The sequence below is a fragment of the Scomber scombrus genome, chromosome 2 (genome assembly GCF_963691925.1).
Source record: "Scomber scombrus chromosome 2, fScoSco1.1, whole genome shotgun sequence".
Taxonomy (NCBI): Eukaryota; Metazoa; Chordata; class Actinopteri; order Scombriformes; family Scombridae; genus Scomber; species Scomber scombrus.
This window is the reverse complement of record NC_084971.1, coordinates 26768269-26783700: the sequence shown is the minus strand read 5'-3', so window position 1 is coordinate 26783700 and position 15432 is coordinate 26768269. Positions and strand designations below refer to the sequence as shown.

The 15432-nt window shown below is 39.8% G+C and overlaps 2 protein-coding genes, 1 long non-coding RNA gene and 6 other non-coding genes across 9 annotated transcripts in view; all 9 read right to left on the bottom strand.

Annotated features, from left to right (window-relative positions):
• Positions 1–87: 87 nt before the first annotated feature.
• On the bottom strand, positions 88–4367 carry LOC133994976 (guanine nucleotide-binding protein G(I)/G(S)/G(O) subunit gamma-13-like). The gene is made up of 3 exons (XM_062434219.1): positions 4204–4367; positions 724–831; positions 88–506 (listed from the first exon to the last, which is right to left on the bottom strand). The coding sequence occupies exons 2-3, from the start codon at positions 819–821 to the stop codon at positions 401–403; spliced, it is 204 nt and encodes a 67-aa protein (XP_062290203.1). The 5' UTR covers positions 822–831; positions 4204–4367; the 3' UTR covers positions 88–400.
• Positions 4368–6113: 1746 nt separating this feature from the next.
• LOC133998393 (uncharacterized) lies at positions 6114–9038 on the bottom strand. Its single transcript, XR_009927354.1, has 9 exons — positions 8909–9038; positions 8594–8686; positions 8011–8102; positions 7707–7812; positions 7401–7506; positions 7101–7201; positions 6823–6901; positions 6555–6624; positions 6114–6378 (listed from the first exon to the last, which is right to left on the bottom strand). It is a non-coding gene; the product is annotated as an uncharacterized LOC133998393 (long non-coding RNA).
• On the bottom strand, positions 6438–6520 carry LOC134002401 (small nucleolar RNA SNORD60). The gene has a single exon (XR_009927601.1). It is a non-coding gene; the product is annotated as a small nucleolar RNA SNORD60 (small nucleolar RNA).
• LOC134002408 (small nucleolar RNA SNORD60) lies at positions 6694–6781 on the bottom strand. Its single transcript, XR_009927602.1, has one exon. It is a non-coding gene; the product is annotated as a small nucleolar RNA SNORD60 (small nucleolar RNA).
• Positions 6971–7059, bottom strand: LOC134002387 (small nucleolar RNA SNORD60). The gene has a single exon (XR_009927599.1). It is a non-coding gene; the product is annotated as a small nucleolar RNA SNORD60 (small nucleolar RNA).
• On the bottom strand, positions 7271–7359 carry LOC134002380 (small nucleolar RNA SNORD60). Its single transcript, XR_009927598.1, has one exon. It is a non-coding gene; the product is annotated as a small nucleolar RNA SNORD60 (small nucleolar RNA).
• On the bottom strand, positions 7577–7665 carry LOC134002375 (small nucleolar RNA SNORD60). The gene has a single exon (XR_009927597.1). It is a non-coding gene; the product is annotated as a small nucleolar RNA SNORD60 (small nucleolar RNA).
• On the bottom strand, positions 7883–7971 carry LOC134002394 (small nucleolar RNA SNORD60). Its single transcript, XR_009927600.1, has one exon. It is a non-coding gene; the product is annotated as a small nucleolar RNA SNORD60 (small nucleolar RNA).
• A 1963-nt stretch (positions 9039–11001) lies between the features above and the next one.
• si:dkeyp-9d4.3 (caskin-1) overlaps positions 11002–15432 on the bottom strand; it is a 37157-nt gene continuing 32726 nt past the window's right edge. The window contains exons 21-22 of the mRNA XM_062434230.1: positions 14480–15107; positions 11002–13052 (exon numbers count right to left, since the gene is read on the bottom strand). Coding sequence (XP_062290214.1) covers positions 12956–13052; positions 14480–15107 — 725 coding nt within the window. The 3' untranslated portion in view covers positions 11002–12955. The remainder of the gene's footprint in view (positions 13053–14479; positions 15108–15432) is intronic.

The window sequence follows — 15432 nt, the reverse complement described above, 5'->3', positions numbered from 1 at the left end:
CTGACCTGTATTTGATTTTCCTGTGTTGTCTCAATCAAAGCGTCGTACACATGATGAATTCAAAACAGTCTTTATTTTTTGATTGACAGTGTAAAGAGCCAATAAAAAGGTGTTGTTAAACATTTCTCAGCAGTCCGTCAAAACAAACCTCTAGAAAGCTACTCAGTGCTGTACACTCACACACACACAGTAGTCTTCACATAAATTGAGAGCATTCAGGAGTCTCCAAATAAATAAACATAATAGTAGCAATAATGTGTGTGTGTGTGTGTGCGAGAGAGAGAGTTAGTGCAGCGTGACTGTGTGGGAGTGCATGATTCTTTATTTTTCGATGCGTCTGTGATTGTTTGTGTGTATGTGTGTATGTGTGTGTGTGTGTGTATGTGTATGTGTGTGATCATTAGAGGATCACACACTTTCCCTTCTCCACCCAGGGGTTGGCTCTCATCAGCTCAGGGTTCAGGAATGGATCATCACAAACACATCCTTCGATCCACTTCACCAGCCTGTAGAAAAACACACACTGTGAGCACAAATCTGACACTCAGTACTTAAAGAGAGAGCAAGAGAGTGTGTGTGTGTGTGTGTGTGTGTGTGTGTGTGTGTGTGTGTGTGTGTGTGTGTGTGTGTGTGTGTGTGTGTGTGTGTGTGTGTGTGTGTGTGTGTGTGTGTGTGTGTGTGTGTGTGTGTGTGTGTGTGTGTGTGCATACAGTGGACACTCACTCAGTAACAGTGATGGAGGATTTCTCTCTGTTGATTGCCAACTGATACTGAAGGCTCTCCACTTCTCTCCTCATCTGTGGGACGTCTAACTCCTCCATGATGCTTCTGCTGCTCACACAACACACAGACCAGAGAGAAAAAACATATAGTGAGTACATGGATTTAAAAAACTGAAATTACAAGCACCAATCCAATAGCTTCACATGAAAAAGAGACATGAATTATAAGTTGCAAAGTCATGGAGGGCAGTCATCCCAAGTTAAGTATTTGCCTGAAGGGTAACTGGAGTTAAAGGATGAGGCCGCGATTTTCTATACTTTTCTTATCGTCATCAAATCTGATGTGTAGAGTCAACCCCATAATGAACTCATCCTATTAATTGTAAGTATTGTGTGTATCCAAAGCCTGATATATCATATTAAAAACTGTTACATGAGCCACAGCGTTTAATCAGGTGACATGCTCCCTCACCACCAAGAGTTTGGACACGTGAGTTTGTTTAGAAATGTCTCCAAAGAGTAATAACAGTGTTTTGATGTAAGGCAGCGGTCACTACTTTGAGAAATTTACAATTAGTACAAAGTCTGTGAATACAGACACAATAATTAAGTAGGATGAGTTAATTGCTAGTTTGACTCTGCACATGAGATTTGTTAACAATAAGAAAAATGAAGAAAATTTCAGCCTCATCCTTTAAATAGTCCTGAGATCTGGTTTCGTGAGACTATTTGTTCAGCACCTTTCACACAGGTTAGTGCAGTTCAAAGAGCTTCACAGAGAAATGGTTTAAATTTGAAGAGAAGTGTTTTTCGCAGCTGTTGTGGAACATTTTCATAAATAAAATGTGTAGTTCTCTTTTTGAAGCTGCCATAGTGAGGACCAGCCTACTTTTTCATATCATACACAGACACAGATACAGATACGCAGTGCAATATTTATCTCCTGTAATGAAGCTCTTTGCGCTTAATTTTGAGTGAACCACAAGATAATAAAAGGAAAACTCGATGTTCAAACAAACATTATAGTTGCACAAGACAGAAATGTGCTTTTTTGATGGAAAATTCCCATTTTTATCTTTAGTTTCTGTCATTTGATCCGCATACAAATCAAACTGAATCAAATGTCGTAACTGAGCCAGTTCTGCCATGAAGTGCAGCTGCGGTAATATTGTGGAAATATATAGATGGCAGCTAGTAATTTACCCTCACTTGAGTAGATTTCCTTTTAGAAAGACAAGAATAAACTGCAGTTATGCATGGGTCTTTCTTTTTCTGTGGTTTTTCTTTTTTTCTTTGCTTGTGACTGATTAAAACTGAGCCATGTCTACTTGCGGCCTCACATCACTGGTTGAAGTGGTCACAACCAGTCGACATTTGCAACCACAGAGTGAATAATGCTTTCAGTCCTAGAGAAGCAAAATCACCAAATAATCCTCAAGAGAAAAAAAAACAGGTTAGATGAAAGTCTGAAAATAAATCTAAAAAAAAGCAGAAAAATGTTTCTGTCCCAAAATTATCTCACAACCCCTCAGAAATATCTTAGGACCTCTTGTGGGAGTCCTCGCCCTCCCACTGCTCAGTTTGATTTATGAAAGTATCTTTAAAAAACTCTTATAAAGAACAGATGATCACCACTTGCAGAGGAGCATATGATTATGGTTACTGTCCGAACGCCACACTGACCCCCTCGACTGAGAGCATATGTGATCAACTTTTTAAATAAAGGTTTCTACTCTAAAATGAGTGAAAACTGAAACTCTTAACAGTGACTTTTTCCTAAAACTACTAGTTATTAAATAGTTGTTAACAGTGATGGAAGAAGTTTTCGAATACTTAAGTAAAAGCAGCAATTACATGATACAAAAATGTGCCAATCCTGCACAAAATTGTATTTAATTAATATCAATATTATTTTATATTTAGCTTTTTTGGCCCATTAAAAAAACAAAAACAACAGTGTGTTAGCCCATCTCTCCCCTACTCTGTCTGTAACATGTAAATCTTTTAAAAACAGCTCATAAATATGTAGTTATTAAATAAAAAGAAGTGATTTCCTAACACAGCTGTGCACTGTTGTTTTTTTTCAAATAAACATGACTCAGACAGGAGTAAATAGAGCATGTGTTTGGGACTATTTTAAGCAGCAGATTAATACACATTTTGTGCTCTAGTAGTGAGTGTTTCTGGCAGCAGGGACTCAAAATTAAAGTGCCTGTGTGCTCGCTGTAGTGAACGACACATGTCATCAGGCTTTGGCTAGACAGGTAATACTTGTTGTATCAATTTTCTGATCTTTGGAGCCGTTTCTATACAAACTAACGTGCCAAAATGCTTCGTATCAATCCACATGTTTGGTCTTTTTGTGTTGGCATTGTCGACAGTGAGAAACATATAGAATATCAGCTTTATCATATAAGTAATTAAAAAAAACACACATAAGCTAAGTATAAATCAGGAAAAGGCCTTATGTACTGGAGCGTAATGTCTTTTTCTGCTTTATCCATAGCAATGAATCATATTTAAGAGCTTATAACATGTTTCTTATGTAGAATATACACATAAAATATACACTTAATTAATCTTAATCTATCAGATAAATTACATGAAGTTATGCTCAAGTAGAGCCAGAAATGCCTCAGAAATGTCCTTTTAAAAACATCATTTGAGGAAATGCACTTTGTCTCTTTACATCTCTGCTTCTTAAAAACAGTGCTCTCAGGTTACTGCAGCTTTCAGATCAAGTATCAAGTTATGTGCAGTTTCGAGGTATTTGTCAGATGAGGAAATGCACTTTGTTTTGTTTTTTTGGGGGGGTGGGGGTTAACAACAACCATGAAGTAATCTTACAGGGTAGGCCATGATAGGCTGCTGCTCATGCCTTTTTTATATTACTGCTTATTGTAAATTGTGCCCCACCCTGCCACAGGCCACATTACAGCAGGAAGAGAGAGAGAGAGAGAGAGAGAGAGAGAGAGAGAGGGCCCACAAGAGAGTTCAAGCTAACCATGGATCACTTCAGTCCTCTCTATTGGAAACTGTCTCTCCCTCCTCCTCTTCCTCCTCCTCTCTCATCCTCCTCATCTTTCTAAATGGATCTAAGTAGGTCGGCTGTCCGGTGCCTCCTGTTTTGCTCCACCAGCATCCATCCGGCTGTGTGCTCCTCACAGCCAGCTGTTCCGTGGAGGAGGAGGAGGAGGAGGAGGAAAAAACAGGGGGGCCTTCATTACTTCATCATTTAATTACAATATCCAAATGTGTTGCGGTGACATCAACCCTGAGCTTGCATGTCTCCATCAATGAGCAATCACACATCTTTCTTTTGTCATTTACAGCCGATTAAAGTCGCAACTCTTCATATCAATTTAAGCGATCTCGGCAGGATAGAAATCACACATATCGACGGATTTACTGTGCGTCAAAACATCCGGTTAACAAGCAGATTTATCGAGATTGTTTGTGCATGAGAAACAACAGCTCTTACCGTAACCAGGCCTACCGAAAAAGGGACCGGGGGTCGATTTTGTGTGCAGCCGGCTGATGTGGGATGCAGACGGGGCTTGGAGCAGCGGGAGTGAGCGCTGGAGTTTCTCTGGTGGAGAGAGAGAGGAGTCCGGCTACAGATAGACGAGAGGGAGGAGGAGGAGGAGGCTGTGTGTGTGTGTGTGTGTGTGTGTGTGTGCTCGGTGCAAGGCACTCCCCTGATCGTGGTGAAGTTAGTTTCAGGTTGGATAGCCGACAGATATTGGGTTCAACAGTGGTTTCTACCTTGCATTAATTTACTCAGTGCAAATCTAATGCACAATGGTTCTGCTATGTGGCACTAATCAGACACACCTAATGGGTTTTCCTTCATATTCTATTTTATATTAATTTTAAAAGAAATCCACTAGTTTTATTGTGATAAGAGATAAAGAAATGTATTGTAATATACATGGTAAAAGAAAAATGGAGGTTTAGACAATGCAATGAAATTCTTACTTTGCTGCTCTCCTTACACACAACAGTAATACATACGCACAAAAGTAAGATCAAGAGAAGTGCCAATTAATGTAAAATTAGTTTTTTCTTCAATAGTTCCCAAATCAACGCACAATGGTTCTGCTATGTGGCACTAATCAGACACACCTAATGGGTTTTCCTGCATCTTCTATTTTATATTAAATTTAAAAGAAAATCCAGTAGTTTCCTTTGGGGAAAAAGTTTTTTTCTTCTTCAATAGTTTCCATATAATGAATGGGACCTAGAGACCCCAAATCAATGCACAATTTGTTTCTTCTATGTGGAGACCAAACAGACACACCTCAATGTTTTGTTGTCAATATTTCCAACCTGAAACTAACTTCACCACAGTGCGCCTCTGTGATAGAGACTGGATGCAGGATGCACAGGGCGGAGAAAAGCAGCCCACCGCCTGGTTTGACTGTCAAACGAGGGCTGGAGCCGAGGACGCACCTGTATGGAAATCCAGCACACAGAGCTGAGCTGAGGAAGGAAACACGCAAATGAGGACGCACTCCAAAGGGAAAACTATTTTATATTGAAATGGCCGCAGGGGGGGTGTCGGTGCCTGTGCTAATAATACCAAGGCTGAATCCCCAGAGACCCCCCCCCCCCCAGCAAATTAGACATTTTAGGTTAAACAGCCAAATTATAGGGAAGTGACATGAGATTATTATGTCTCTTTTTCTGTTCTTAATCTAACAAGAAATATCTGAGATGGATAAAACATCCTGTTATCTGCTGTGAGCTGCACTGTTTCCAAAACAGAAACACAGAGGGTGTTTATGTAGTTTCCAGATAGAGTAGCTCAACACATTGGAACATTTTTTGAATTAAACAAATTATCCACATGAGGAAAACAAAACAGTACTTAAATTGTTGAGCCCTATGTACATTTTGTTATAATGTAGTCTGACCCTCAATATAGTGACAATAAAGCTACTACCACTAAGTGATACAGATCTTTTGCAAGTGGCCTGCAGTTCACACCAACCTGAGTCAGTTGAACACCTGATGAAACCCTGTTGGTAGGAAGCTGGCACACAGGTTGAAATAGCCGGTTTAATAATTAGCCGAGGGCAAACAGTTCAAACGGGTGCAATGTCAGATCATGCATGCACACACATTAACTCAGAGTTGAGTACAGAGAAACTTTCCCATCAACATTTGACTTTAGGAATATTTCTGAGCAGAGGGCTCAAAATATTTTGTGTAAATCTGAAAGTCCGAACAGACTATTGGTTTAGACACCAATTTATGATCAAACAAAACATAACGCTTTAAACATATCACTTCCAAGACAGACTTCAGACAGCTAAAAATGATCTATGCCTGATCTTTGATGCTTTACTAAAATTGGAGATTAAATTACCAGAAAGACACCATTCAGAAAACAGTAAATATTTATTCAGTGTAGAGTTATGATCACAGTGATGTAATAAAGCTCCTCGAGTATCAAAGCACCACTATCACAGTCGTGATGCGTCACCCTCAGATTATCCTCCGTGTCTGGGGCTCTGATCCGAGCACACAGTATACTGTTTCTGCAGAAGCTAATCCAACAGTGTCTCATATTTCTAACAGGGTTCATATACAGTCTTGAGGGAGCAGCAGTTTTCTGGCTGGCAACAACATCTGCACGATGTGTTTGAGACTCCTGAAAGAGACAAAAATGCAGATTAGAATAATCTGTGAAACAGGAGAAACGATCCACGGTAGCCTCAGACAGGAGCTAGAATCAGGAGCTGAAAGCTCTCATACGACGTGTCAGAAAATATATGTATTTGTCATCACCGGCTGTGTCATCAACCTGAAACATAAATACAGACTTACCAGTGAAATAAATGGATCACCGTCAGTCATCGGCAAGATTAAGAGTCACTCTCAGCGTTGCAGAGTCAAACTGTAGGAAAGAAAAGCTCAGTTATGCTTCACATTAAGAAAAAAATAATCCTGTGAGCATCGACTGAAGAAGCCTCAGAGAGAAGTTAGAATCAGGAGCTGAAGAACAACTCTCATAGTAGGTGTCAGAAAAGTTGTTTGATTTGTCATCACTGGCTGAAAGTGTCTCAAATGAAATGCAAACGAACTGTAAACCCACCAGCTCTCACATCCAGCGAGGTCCGAGACACAACATCCTTCGAGGATTCAACTCCAGAGCTCAGTCTACCATTTCACACCTGTATGAGAAAAGGTTACAATTTAGAGACAAAATCACACACCTGGCTGTCTTTAAAACACTGATAATGAAGCCTCAGATAAAAGTTAGAATCAGGAGCTGAAGAACAACTCTCATAGTAGGTGTCAGAAAAGTTGTTTGATTTTGTCATCACTGGCTGAAAGTGTTTCAAATGAAATGCAAACGCAATGTAAACCCACCAGCTCTCACATCCAGCGAGGTCCTGCTCAGCCACAACTTTGACCTCCGAGACTCAACATCTTTCGAGGATTCAACTCCAGAGCTCAGTCTCTCATTTCACCTGTATGAGAAAAGGTTACAATTTAGAGACAAAATCACACACCTGGCTGTCTTTAAAACACTGATAATGAAGCCTCAGATAAAAGTTAGAATCAGGAGCTGAAGAACAACTCTCATAGTAGGTGTCAGAAAAGTTGTTTGATTTTGTCATCACTGGCTGAAAGTGTTTCAAATGAAATGCAAACGCAATGTAAACCCACCAGCTCTCACATCCAGCGAGGTCCTGCTCAGCCACAACTTTGACCTCCGAGACTCAACATCCCTCAAGGGTTAGACTCCTGAGCTCACCAGTCTCTCATTTCACACCTGTATGAGAAAAAGATTACAATTTAGAGACTAAATCACACACTTGGCTGTCTTTAAAACACTGATAATGAAGCCTCAGATAAAAGTTAGAATCAGGAGCTGAAGAACAACTCTCATAGTAGGTGTCAGAAAAGTTGATTTAATTTGTCATCACTGGCTGAAAGTGTTTCAATTGAAATGCAAACGCACTGTGAACCCACCAGCTCTTACATCCAGCGAGGTCCTGCCCAGCCACAACTTTGACCTCCGAGACTCAACATCCCTTGAGGGTTAGACTCCTGAGCTCACCAGTCTCTCATTTCACACCTGTATGAGAAAAAGATTACAATTTAGAGACTAAATCACACACTTGGCTGTCTTTAAAACACTGATAATGAAGCCTCAGATAAAAGTTAGAATCAGGAGCTGAAGAACAACTCTCATAGTAGGTGTCAGAAAAGTTGATTTAATTTGTCATCACCGGCTAAAAACTGCTTAATATGCCGACACATGAAGTGGACTCACCAGACTTGATGAGGTCTCACTCAAGAGCATCCTTGGAGGATTTTGATCTTTATGCAGCTGGCTCGAAGGTCTTCAGTCTCACCTGCACCAGCCTGTAAGAGAAATATGGAGGATTAGAAAAATATGCCTCATGAGTTAGAATTTGGAGATGTTATTCTGATCTCACAAGATGTGGAGGATAACTTGGTTGTTAATCACATACTTGCAAACATTACAGTGTGAATTACTGCAGTTTACTTTCTATAGAGGAAAGTGTGGCAGGAACTGAGGTGTTTAACATTTTCAGGCTTACGGCAGAAGCACTGCAGTTAAAAGTTAAATGAAGTTTCCAACTATTGATAAATTGTTTTTTGAATCATTTTTTAAGGAAAAAAGTCCAAATTATCTAATTCCAGCTTCTCAAATGTGGATATTTTATGTTTCCTCATCTTCTGTGAGTGAACGCTTTGTATCTTTTAGTTGTGGACAAAATTTAAAGACGTCACCTTGGGCACTGGGAATCATGTACTAACATTTTAAGACCAAACTACTTGCAGCCCATCATATCCTTTATTTATCCACACTACAGTATATGAAGACTCACCTTTGATGTTCTCCAATGAAACCAATGTTCAAAGAAAGTCATCTTCAGTTTCTTCATCATGGCAAAGAGACCAGAAGGCCTCCAAGTGAGTTACTGAAAAGGTAAGACACAATTTATGATTATATTCCAGCTTTGCCTCATGTCTTAACGGTGGAGCTTCCATGTACTAAATAATCATGCTAAATTAAGTTTAGTATTTTAAAGATGTGTTGATTTAACCTCATGGTTATTCTGCAAACCTTCCTCGCCCACGTGTTGCTACTCAAACCAACATGGTAGCACACAAAGTCCTCCACGTGTTAACACCAAACTCACCTCTTTAAAGTCTCTCTCTGCACTTCTTCATGCTCCTGGAGGGAAGGAGGGCGACCTGAGACTCTTTTTTACTGCCATTATATAAAGTTTGAAGTGGACGCCGAAGACACGTCTTCCTGCTCATGGTGAGAGTCAGAGAGAAAGAGCGAAATCCTCTCTAACCGGTAACTTTACACGGCTTCCGTCCAAGGCGAAGTCCCGCCCGTTCCTGTGCTACTAAAGCATCATGGGAATTGTAGTTTCTGGGATTATATTTGCGTTATCATAGTTAGACTGTTGATGTGTTCAATAGTTTTTTAGCTTGTAATGTTACAGAATAAACAGTGTTGGGAAGTAACAAGTTACATGTAACAGCGTTATGTAATTTAATTACAAAATAAATGAAACTGTAATCTGTTAGTTACTGAGAAAAAATGTGTCATTAAATATAGTTACTTAAGAAAATGTTGATGATTACAAAGGGGATTACATCTGAAGTCAGACCTTTAACATTTTACTTAGGAGGGTTTTTTCCTAATTTTTCAATATTTAACATGTTACTGAATACATATGTTGCTGTTTTTAATTCTTAATTTTTAAATAAATCATGACATGGGCTTATTTGGAGCACACATGGGCATACACACGTGGACAAAATTGTTGGTACCCCTCTGTTAATGAAAGAAAAACCCACAATGGTCACTGAAATAACTTGAAACTGACAAAAGTAATAATAAATAAAAATTTACTGAAAATTAACCAATGAAAATCAGACATTGCTTTTGTGTGGAGTGGGCCTAAATACCTGTTGACATGTGCAGAAGTCTCATTGACAGTTACAGAAATCGTTTGATTGCAGTGATTGCCTCAAAAGGTTGTGCAACAAAATATTAAGTTAAGGGTACCATCATTTTTGTCCAGGTCTGTTTAATTAGTTTGTTTTTTTAAAATTATTCTGTTCAATCACAATTCAAAAGCAATGTCTGATTTTCATTGGTCAATTTTCAGTACATTTTTATTTATTATTACTTTTGTCGGTTTCAAGTTATTTCAGTGACCATTGTGGGTTTTTCTTTCATTAACAGAGGGGTACCAACAATTTTGTCCACGTGTGTAAATGGTGTCACAGTACCAATTAAACCCATGACAGACTTTTGACCTTTTTCATAAAATATATTTATTTTATATTCCAAAATCTATATGAACTAATGAATACATTTTCAAATGAGAGATAAATCTTACTTTATAAGAAATGATCTGCCTTATACATCATGTCAGTATCGATGAAAAACACCTGAACATAGATTTTGGTGGGCTTAATAGGTACACTTACCCTAACAGCTGGAAACGGGTTAGGGTTAAAAAGTAATCAAATGTAATAAGTTACATTGCACTGTAAGACCTCTATGTTCTATTTTTTTTTTTTTAATCTTTGAACATTATTGCCTAAATGTTGTTTCAAAGCCTCTACACCCTCAATACTTTGACTTGTTAATTTGTTTTCCCCCTAAAACCGACTAATATTTAGTCAAAAAAATATCAGAATGAGCCTTTTAAAAACACAACGTGTAGTATAGGTGAAATCTGGTTTTGGTGTTCACAGTGGCTAGTTACAGTTACTGGGGACGTCTTTCTGATTAATTTCTACATATCAGTGCCTCTAAACAAAACCACATCTGTAAATAAATAATATCTTGAGTTTTTGTGTAGGATCTTGGCTGACCCTCTCAAATACCAGACCTCAACCTTTATGATGAAAAAGAAGACCAACTGCGAGCCAGGCCTCACTCAGTGCCTTTTTAATGCTATTGTGTCTAAATGAGAGCAAATCCCAGCAGCCAGGTTAAACAAATCTTATGGAAAAACTTCCCAGAAGAGTGGAGCCTCTTGTGGTTGTAGATGCCCATGGTATTCATTTATATATTTCTTAAATGGTATGTGATTCAAAGTGAGAAAAGTGTTTGTGTTGTGGTGTAATTCATTTAAAAAAACTGGAGTTGCTTAAGAGGAAATTGTTTCTGATGACCGCTTGCATTTGAGAGCTAAAAGAAGCACAACTCGGAGCCATTTAAGGTTTAATTTATACATTTATTCTGATCACAGCTGTACAGGAATGCATCGTCACAGCAGAAACACAACCTAAACCCAACCATGGCACAACAGCCGTCACAACACATCCAGAATTCAACCATAAATGTACAGGCTCAATCAGCTCACCTCCAGTCAATGTTTATAATTAATATCGTCATTATTCACATAGAACCATCTGTCTCTCAAATATATCTTTATTTTTCAAAGAGCATAAAAATAAAAGTGGACTCTTCATCAGGATGAACACTTTGTGGTTGACCCACTATCTGGCCTACATGGGGGGGACCACTGAAAACTGGGGAGCCGAGGAGAAGCGGAGCCAATTTATTACAGCTTACAGGGGCGGCTTATATGGGCTCGTATGAGGCTTCTCAATGGTTACAGAAGGACTGCAGACAGGGCGACTGATTTAAGGGATCATATAGGACTCACAACCAAAAAAAGCTACTTTTGACATCACGGACACACGAGGAGCGCGAGTTCATAAGGAAACAGAAACCGTTAAACATTTTTGAGTGGAAAGCAAGAAAAAAAAAGACCAAAAAAAAGTAATTTTGAATATATGAAAGAACACTACCAAGGCACAGAGAGATGCAGAGTTAACAAAACAGACACAGAGGGAGATAAAAAGGGGGGAAGACAAGATGGAAGGTGGGCAGATTAGAGGCAGTTTCACTAACCAACACTAGAGGGAGCTCTAACAGCTCAAATACCCAGATATATTATAAACTCTATGTATGTATACTGGATATACTATATAAAGCATTGAAATATAGGATTATCTTTTAAAAACACTGTTCACTGCAGCAGGACAAAAGGGATACACCGCATGAGTGTGCTTGTATATATATGTGTCTTTGCATGTGTGATGTGTGTGTGTATTTGTGTGTATGTGTGTGTAAGTGTGATGTGTGTGTAGATTCATTTCCAAGCAAACCTCCATAGATGGAGCTAAACACCAACAAAGCAGAACACCAGCAAGATTAAAACCAATGTAATATGAATGTGTGTGTGTGTGTGTGCGTCTGTGTGTGTGTGTGTGTGTGTGTGTGTGTGTGTGTGTTTGTGTTGGTGTTTGTGTTTGTGTGCAAGAGAGAGTATGTGTGTGTTTGTGTGCGCGCGTGTGTGTGAGTGTTTCAAAACTCATGGACACACATCTATATCGTCGTTCTGATCTTTAGGATAACTACTGTACGAGTGGGAGGACATTGACATGAGCATCAGCAGGGACTACACACACTCGTAACGACAACAACGGCAACAATAACACAACAACAGCAACAACAACAACGTGAACAGAGACGACACACAGGGCAGGAAGTCCGGCTAACCACAATCCTCCACTCATACAGAAGAGAAATAGAGGCTACGATTCATCTGGAAAAATGCATCCGTTTGACATCGCAGGAGTGAGACAGACTCAGAAAGCGGCCTGTCTTTCCATGTGCTTTTTAAAAATTCTCTCTGGTATCTCATCTGTATGCATCTTATCTATCTACCTATCTATCTATCTGCCTGTCTGTTTGTCTGCCTGTCAGTCAGTCAGTCAGTGTATGTGCTTATTTTTGCAAGCAATATGCTTATCTGTCTTCCTGTCTGACTGAGTAAGCGTCTCTGTCCTAGTCAGAGTCTGTAGAGATAAAACAATGAGGAAAATGATTGTGCTTCTCGGTCCACACAGCCGTCTGAGGCTGGGCGATAACTCGCTGGGCTGCAGAGGTCACAGGTTGTGTGGGAGCAGCCTCCTCGCATCGGGAGGTGCACTAGAGCTACTGCACCAGACGGAGAGGACCCCCTCTTCAGTACACTGTACAAGGCTACATGAGAAGTGCTCGCGCAGGAGGGACAAGCCCGCTCAAACACACACGCACACACTCAGAGCGCCAGCAAGCAGCGTTGGGAGAGTTTTTCTTGATACACCTACACATGATCGGGGAGAGGGAAAGGGCTTGTTGGAAATGAGACTTGGGCAGGAGATCAGTCGAGCATTGCATCCAGTTGGTCTGCCAAGTCGTCAAACATGCTGCCGATGTCGTCCAAGATGGAGACGGTCGTCTTTTTGCTGGAAAGAGAGCTGGGAGTTGGGTAGCAGACAGGAAGAATTTAGCTGATTATGTCAGTCATGGCAGCAGAATAGAGTGGAGGAATCAATATTTTATAATTAATTAATGAGGATTCATTAATGAGGATATTTTATAGTTTATCACAACACATCAATATATGCAAAATATACACACATATAAGGGTCAAATTTAAAAGTGTTAAAATTTAAAAATAAACATATAAATAACTTGCACACATTCTTTTCTTGTGGACCCAGCATAACATTTCTGCTTTTAATATATTAGAAGATTATGGCAAAAATGTCGAAGTGGTGTAACCATAAAGCTTACTCAGAATTACTTTTTTTGATTTTGACAACAGGAATTTGTAGAGCGATAACACAATAAGATAATTCCACAATGAGATTTTTCACAAATCCTATAATAGTCTTTTAATGATTTCCTAAATGTGCCTCAACATCAAGTTTTTTTCTGCTTGTTAAGTAGAGTGGCTTTCACTCCTGCAGTATCCATCAGTCTCAGCGGTCTTGCTATGGTTTAGGTGCCAGAGGCGCTAATTAGAGCTGCAGCACAATTCAGAGCACTTGCAAATGGGAACAAAACTCTGCACCCTGGTTGTTTAATTCATCCAACATTGACCGAGAATCTGACAGCGAACCAGTGTAAGTGAGCTTATCCGGTTTCTGCAAAGCTTTATTTTTAGCTTCAGCTCAATGTTAACGGTGCATGCAACAGATTTTAAGCATGGTGAATGGACGTTTCTTACTACACATTTAGTAGTAAACCTCTCTACTTGTGTTTTTATGTTCACACACTTGTACTTCTTATCAAACAACTAAATATTTTCTAATATAGTTGCTCATATAATATACTGATGATTTAACTGACACATTTTCATACCCATCCAAGCCTTGGAAGTCACTGTCATTGTCTATGCAGAAAATAAACAGGACGTGAACTTTCAGGAATCCCTGGATGAGCCCATACACAACTTCATGCAACCTTTTTTGAATAGTGACCCCATGAAATGAAGCAGTATTTGCTGGTAAACTTTTGTCACAGGTGGAATATGTTTTAGTTGTGAGCAGTTTAACCAGAGAGTGATTATTCCCTCTTAAAACTCTTGGATTGTTTCATATGAATAACTGTTAAGAGGCCTAAAGGGGAGAAAATATCTAATATTTTATTTAAAACAAAAAAACATAAGAAAGTGACAAAAACGGATCTAAATGTGAGTATAGGGCATTATTTTTCTTCTTTCCATCCCATTAACGATCTCATAACCCTGATATTTATCACCTAAAATGGGAGTCACTGTAGTATGAGTAATTTTTGCCTGATCCTGGGTGTCATCATCATTTATATCTAACAACAAATCATGAATACTTTGTTGTTGGATATAAATGATATTTTCTAATTAAAATCTATAAATACTCACTCATTTTGTGCTTCCTCGTTTTTCATTTTATGTTCTACTTCCTGCAAAGCTGCAGCCAAGGAGGCGTTGGTCTCCTCCAAACGATGCTGCGACTCCTCCTCCACTTCCTCCACCTGCTCTTCTTCCTTTACTTGACTCTCCACCTCTTCTGTCGCTCCTTCCCTCCTTAGGTTCTCTTCCTCTGCTCTCTTCCTCTCCTCCTCCTCCTGCTCTTTGTGCTTCTTTTGCTCCCTCTCTCTCCTCCTCTCCTCTTCTTCTCTCCTCCTTTCCTCTTCCTCCTCGACCTCCCGTCCTCCCAGCAGATCAATGGAGAGGCCAGCGATGGAAGAGCGAGGGGGTTTGACAGGGTGGGGCGAGGGGGTGGAGGGACTCTGGGCTGGAGAAGGGGAGGTAAGAGGGAGTCCCGGAGAGAGGGAGGGAGCAGAGGGAGTGTCGGGGGCTGGAAGAGGGGTGGCAGGGAGCGGAGAGGGGATGGGTTTGGTGGCTGGAGTAGGGCTAGCTTCAGCTGGGCTGGTAGCAACTGGACTTGGGCTCATGGTAGCTGAAGTTACTATTGTTTTGCCTGGTTTGGGTGCTGTTGGAGGTCCGCGGGGTTTCGGGGACACAGGAGGAGGGACACGCTTCGGATCTGGTGACAGTCAGAGAGAAAAATGTCAGTTTATACACAACTAGCCATAGTAGTCATGTTAACACCTACCAAAACTACAGTGAGATTGATGCTCGATACAAAAGTGAATGAAAGAGCAGAAAGATAACCTATAGAGCCAATATTTAAGGATCTGATGGAAGGGTGATATTTAATTAAATTAAAGTTTAAAATGACCTCAGACGCTTTGTCCATACTACGCTAACACTATGGAGAACATTCACAAACGTCTAACATTTTAAAAAGTAACATGAATATGAACAGTCAATATAAGCATGAATAAATTATAATCTATATCCTCCAGTTG